The following is a 6,800-nucleotide window of genomic DNA, read 5'->3' as shown; positions in this document are numbered from 1 at the left end:
GGACTACAGAAATGTAAGCTTTATCTTTACTATTTGTACTTATTTATTAATTTTTTTTAATTTTGGTAAAATCCAAATAATATAAAATTTACCATCTTAAGCATTTTTAAGTGTCCAGTTCACTATTTTTTTTAATGTTTTATTTATTTCTAGGAGAGAGAGAGAGACAGCGTGAGCAGGGGAGGGTCAGAGAGAGAGGGAGTCAAGACTGAAACAGGCCCCAGGCTCTGAGCTGGCAGTCAGCACAGATCCCGATGCGGGGCTCGAACCCACGAACCGCGAGATCATGACCTAAGCGAAAGTCGGACGCTTAACCGACTGAGCCACCCAGGCGCCCCTACAGTTCACTATTATTAAGTACATTCACATTGTTTTGCAACCAATCTCCAGAACACTGTATTCATCTTGCAGAACCTAACCTCTGTGCCCACTGAACAATAACTCCTGAGTCTCCCTTCCCCCAGCCCCTTGCATATACCAATCTACTTTCTGTCTTTATGAATGACTAGTAAAGGTACCCCATATTAGTGAAATTATACAGTATTTGTCTTTTTCTGACTAGTGTATTTCACTTAGCATAATGTTCTCAAAATTAACTGTATCAGAATTCTCTCCCTTTTAAAGCCTGCATAATATTCCATTGTATGCATATACTTCATTTCATTTATCCATTCATTTGTTGATGAGGCTTAGGTTACTTCCATCTTTTGGCTATTGCAAATAATGCTGTGAACGTGGATATACAAATATTTCTTTGAGACCCTGCTTTCAGTTACTTCTGGTTTATACCCAAAGTAGAATTACTGGATTATATGGAAATTCTATTTTTAATTTTTAAAGGAACTTCTATATTGTTTTCCATAATAGCTATAATCATTTTACATTTCCACCAACAGTGGCACAAGATTTCCAATTTTTACATCCTAGCCAACACTTGTTATTTTTTGTTTCTTCGATAGCAGCCATCCTAATGGGCGTAAGGTGGCATCTTATTGGAGTCTTGAATCACTTTTCCCTAATGGTTTGTGATGCTGATTATGTTTTCATGTGATTGTTGCCATTCATAATATTGTTTTTGGAGAAATGTCCATTCGAGTTACTTGCCATTTTTAAAATCAAGTTTTTGGCTTTTTTTGTTGTTGAGTTTTAGTTCTTTACATATTCTGGATATTAATCCCATTTCAGATATGATTGGAAATTTTTCCTCCCATTCCATAGATAGCCTATTTCATTATGTTGTATCTTTCAATACACAAAAGTTTTAAATTTTAATGTAGTCCAGTTTATTTTTGCTTTTGTTACCTGTGATTTTGGTGTCATATCCAAGAAATTCTTACCAAATTCAGTGTTATGAAGATTTTCCCCTATGTTTTCTTTTTTTAAATGTTTATTTATTTTGAGAAAGGAGGAGAGAGAGAGAAAGAGCGCGTACACAAGCACGGGAGGGGCAAGTTGGGGGGGAAAGAGAGAATCCCAAGCAGGCTCCATGCTGTCAGTGCAGAGCCTGATGTTGGGGCTTGATCTCACGAACAGTGAGATCATGACCTGAGCCAAAATCGAGTTAGACGCTCAACCAACTAAGCCACCCAGATGCCCCTTCCTGTGTTTTCTTCTAAGAGTTTTATGCTTTATCTATTCTGTTTATATCATTTAATCCATTTTCAGGTCATTTTTGTAGATGGTATAATATGAATGTCCAATTTCATTCTTTTGCTTACAGATATCCAATTGTCCCAAGATCACTTATTGTAAAGACTGTTCTTTCTTTCCCTGAATGGTCTTGGCAGCCTTGTTGAAAATCATTTGATCATAGATGTGACATCTTATTTCTGAACTCTTTTCTGTTCCATTGGTGTATATATTTGTCTTTATGCCAGTAACACACTATTTTGATTACCTTTGTTATAAATTTTGAAATCAGGAATTGTTAGTCTTGCAGCTTTGTTCTTCTGTTTCAGGTTTGTTTTGGCTCTTTAGAGTCCCTTGTGATTCCATATGAATTTTAGGGTGGAGTTTTCCATTTCTGTAAAAAAATGTCATTGGGATTTTCATAGGGATTGCTGACATTTATTTTTTTTAATGTTTATTTGTTTTTGAGATAGAGAGTATATGTGAGCAGGGGAGGAACAGAGAGAGAGGGAAAGAGAGAATCCCAAGCAGGCTCTATGCTGTCAACACAGAGCCCAGTGCCAGGCTAGAAATTAGAACCGTGAGAACATGACTTGAGCCAAAATCAAGAGTTGGGCGCCTAACTGCCAGGTGCCTCAGTAGGAATTACATTTAAATCTGTAGATTGTTTGGGGCCCCTGGGTGGCTCAGTCGGTTAAGCACCTGACTTAAGCTCAGGTCATGATCTTGCGGNGGATGTGGGGGGGAGGGGGGAGATGGGCATGGAAGAGGGCACTTGTGAAGATGAGCACTGGGTGTTATATGGAAACCAACTTCACAATAAACTATTTGTAAGAAAAAAAAAAGAGTGCTGCTATGAACATTGGGGTCCATGTGGCCCTATGCATCAGCACTCCTGTATCCCTTGGGTAAATTCCTAGCAGTGCTATTGCTGGGTCAAAGGGGAGTTCTAGTGTTAATTTTTTTGAGGAATCTCCACACTTTTCCGGAGTTTAATGTTTTTTTAAACATTTATTTATTATTGAGAGACAGAGAGAGACAGAACACGATCAGGGAGGGGCAGAGAGAGGGGGAGACATAGAATCCAAAGCAGGCTCCAGGCTCTGAGCTGTCAGCACAGAGCCCGATACAGGGCTTAAACCCACAAACCGTGAGATGACCTGAGCCGAAGTCAGACACTTAACCAGCTGAGCCACCCAGGTGCCCCTTTAATGTTTATTTTTGAGAGAGAGAGTCAGAGACAGAGTGCGAGTGGGGGAAGGACAGAGAGAGACGGAGACAAGAATCCAAAGCAGGCTCCAGGCTCTGAGCTGTCAGCACAGAGCCTGATGTAGGGCTTGAACCCTCGGATGGTGAGATCATGACGTGAGCCGAAGTCAGAGGCTTAACAGACTGAGCCACCCAGACACCGGTAAATAACTTATTATTAACAAATAGGCTTATTTAGATGTTTAATTATATTGCCTATGCTCTAATACAGATTTATCTCGCATGTTTTGCTCATTGTCAATAGTCCCATTGATCAAAAACCAGTTATTTTATTCATGACATTTAAAATTGTGTTTCACTGAACAGAGAATTTGTTGGGTTTAATTTCATGAAGAGTATCTGTGAACGTTTTAAGTCATCAGAAGATATTGGAAAAGCTCTACTGCTCCACATTGACATGCTTTTACAAAGAAAGGAAGAACTGACTGCCAAGGAGAAGATTGAAGAAATCATTATAGGTTAGTAGGATTTCTGTAGGTTTTAGAAAGGTGTTAACATGCTGTAATTCTTAGATAGATGTCAGAACAGTGGCAAAATTCTTAGGTCAAAGGATCCCTTTTTTTCAGTTCCTTTTTTTCCTCCCTAATAGCGATTAACTGTAATGCCTCACTGATCCAGATTCCACATGTTTGGCAAACTAGAATAAGAAACTCAGCAGAAATAGAAAAACATCAAAAACATACAAACTTCTGAGCTTAAATCTCCTGTAAAGTGAAACATAGTGAGATTAGAGGCCATGATTTCAGTGTGATCTCAAGTAAGCTGTGTGCCTTCTGGCAAGTTAATAACAATCTCTGGATCTTGTTTTTTTCTAACTAAAATGAGAGATTGTGAAATACATTCCTGTTTTTTTAAAGTTTTTATGTATTTATTTTGAGAGAGAGAAAGCATGTGTGGGGGAGCAGAGAGAGGTGGGAGGGGGAGAGAGAATCCCAAGCAGACTCCACACTCCACGCAGAGCCTGACATAGGACTCAGTCTCACCAGTTGTGAGTTCGTGACCTGAGCCAAAATTGAGTTGGATGCTTAACCAACTGAGCCACCCAGGAGCCCCATTTTTTTTTACATTCCTGTTTNCCCTTTCAAAATGCAATCTATTTGAATCCTGTCCCAAATAAAATAGACTAGAGTTTCTGTTAAAGCAAGAGATGTAGAACCAAATTTCAGCATTTTCCTGACCACCTGTCTCTCTGTAGAACTCTATACCTTGAAGAACACAGATAAGTATGATCCTTTTATTAGAAAATTCTCACCCTTGTGCATCCTCCCAACTCTACACATATACAGAGATATAACAGGAATGATAGTGAGTAAATGTTAATACTGGGATATATTCTGAGTAATGGCATTGTAGGTGACTTACTGCTTTCCTTATATTTTACCAGATTTCTTGAATTTTTACAAGTATGTATCATATTTTAAAAATAAAAAACAAAATCATTGATACTTTTTGAAAGGAATTAAAAAAATTTTTTTTAATGTTTTATTTATTTCTGAGAAAGAGATAGAAACAGCATGAGCAGGGGAGGGTCAGAGACAGAGGGAGACACAGAATCTGAAGACAGGCTCCAGGCTCTGAGCTGGTTGTCAGCATAGAGCCCAATGCGGGGCTCGAACCCATGAACCGCGAGATCATGACCTAAGCGAAAGTCGGACGCTTAGCTGACTAAGCCACCCAGGCGCCCCTAAAGGGAAATTTTGAGTATATAATCTCTAAGAATCTTTTGAACTCTAGATTCTATGAGCCGTATTTTGCTGGTAATACACTCCCTGAAGACCCTCACTAAGAATCCAGTTGGTTTGGACCCAATTTTGATAAGTTTGATTACCTGGTTTTCCAACCCTTAGGATTTTAATGGTAGCATATTACAAAGAGAGAAAGGGCCCACANCAGTAAAATACTGTAGTTGTTTGTGTTGACCTTGATTGAGCAAATGTTAAATTGTACTTCAGAAAACTAGAAAGAACATTGAAAAACATAATTTATAAAACACAATTTTTAGAAAAAGTAAGAANATGACTAATTTTCCTAAGATTATAGTTAGCCAGTTTTGTTGTGACACCTAATTATAAACTTACACTCTCAAAGTATTATAATATTTTAAGTACTATATTCAGTAGGTTTTTACTCTCATGTGAGTAATTTTATCTAAGCCATGGAACAAATTATGTCTGCTGACTGGCTTGGGCCGTCAGACATTCTTAGTGTCTTATCAAGACTTTTGTGGAAATCGATAGTGCCAGAAGGGTAGAAGAGAAGGAAGTATATAGAATTCTATTACAGTTTAAACTCTACTTGAATGTGTGCTAATGTATTTGAACCCTGTAAATGTCTAGACCAGAAACAATCGGACATGAGTTACAATTGAAAGTAATGAAGTTTATGTGTAAACATGGTCTTAAAGTATTTTACAAAGGCTTTAAGGTATAATTGGCCTTTCTTGTGAACTTGATCAGATCTTGTTAGTACATAATACTATAAACAGTTCTTATTAATGATTTTTAGCATTGCTGTCTGTTCATTCACAATAACATTAAAGCACCAGATGATGATCAAATTTGGAACATGGAAAATACGTTAAAAAGAGACTAGGCTAGAAAACTATCACAAATTGAGAGAAGAATTACTGTGATTATAGCAAACTCTGTATTATATAATCAGTTTTGCTAGGAAATCTAAAATTGATGCTGAAAACCTGTCTGAATGTGATTGTGTTTGTAGCCATTACTTAAAGATTATAGGTTCTGAATATAGTTAGCACTCTATATTTAATGTAATAGATCTTGATTTTTGTTTTTAGAGCTTGAGTTTTTATTTTCAGATCACCAAAGAGGAAGAAAACTGGCACCACAATTAGTGATCTGTTTTCACAGCATTCTGTGGCAAAAAGCTGCCAGAAGTTTTGAGGTTTGGGAGCAATCTATTTTTATTCTTTATATTCTTTCTCTAATCTAACAGATAAGGGTGTTCACTGTAAAAATCATAGAGCATTAAATACTTCAATAATCTCTTTGCTGAGGTACCATCTGTGTATTAAATATTCATAATGTAGAATGTTAATGGGCATTGGATAAGAATTTATTTAAAACTACTGGAGCACCTGGGTGGCTCAGTCACTTGGGTGTCCAACTCCAGCTCAGGTTATGATCTCACTGCTCGTGGGTTCGAGCCCCACTTTGGGCCCTGTGCTGACAGCTCGGAGCCTGGAGCCTGCTTTGGATTCTGTGTCTCCCTCTCTCTCTGCCCCTCCCCCACTCTCACTCTGTCTCTCTCTCTCTCAAACATGAACAAATGTTAAGAAAGAAACCTACTAGGATGTAGTTTATCCCCACTGGGAGCTTACAGTGTAGGGGAAATGACATATCTGATATTAAGATATAGGAAAGTAATTTATTGTACCATGGTGAACAAGAAATAGTTTTATTCCCTTTAAAAAACTATTATTTAGAGTACAGTGGATTTGTAGGACAATGAAAATAATTTGAATGATACTATGATGATAGGTACTTGTCATTATACATTTGTGTAAGCCCATAGAATATACATCACCAAGCATGAACCCTAATGTAAACTATGGAGTTTGGGTGATTATGATATGTCCATGTAAGTTCATCAGTTGTAATAAGTGTACCACTTTGGTAGAAGATGTTGATAATGCAGGCGGCTGTGCACCTGTGGGGGCAGGAGGCATATAGCCAATATCTGTACATTTCTTCTCAATTTTGCTGTGAACCTAAAACTCTTCCTTTAAAAAAAAATCTTATTAATTACTTAATTTATTTGAGAGAGAGCAAGAGCTCACGAGCTGGGGAGGAGGAGGAGCAGACGGAGAGAGAGAGAAAATCCCAAGCAGGCTCCATGCTCAGCATGGAGTCCGACACAGGGCTTGATATCATGACCAT

The 6,800-nt window shown here is 37.9% G+C and overlaps 1 protein-coding gene across 1 annotated transcript in view; it reads left to right on the top strand.

Moving 5' to 3' along the window:
• Positions 1–6,800, top strand: part of TEX11 (testis expressed 11) — a gene marked incomplete at its 5' end in the record, with an annotated part of 187,803 nt that overhangs the window by 76,575 nt on the left and 104,428 nt on the right. Inside the window, 2 exons of the mRNA XM_077774971.1 lie at positions 3,205–3,356; positions 5,720–5,805. Of these exons, the coding sequence (XP_077631097.1) occupies positions 3,205–3,356; positions 5,720–5,805 (238 nt within the window). The remainder of the gene's footprint in view (positions 1–3,204; positions 3,357–5,719; positions 5,806–6,800) is intronic.

The sequence above is a fragment of the Crocuta crocuta genome, unplaced genomic scaffold (genome assembly GCF_008692635.1).
Source record: "Crocuta crocuta isolate KB4526 unplaced genomic scaffold, BGI_CrCroc_1.0 scaffold394, whole genome shotgun sequence".
Classification (NCBI taxonomy): domain Eukaryota; kingdom Metazoa; phylum Chordata; class Mammalia; order Carnivora; family Hyaenidae; genus Crocuta; species Crocuta crocuta.
This window is presented reverse-complemented; position numbering and strand designations above follow the sequence as displayed.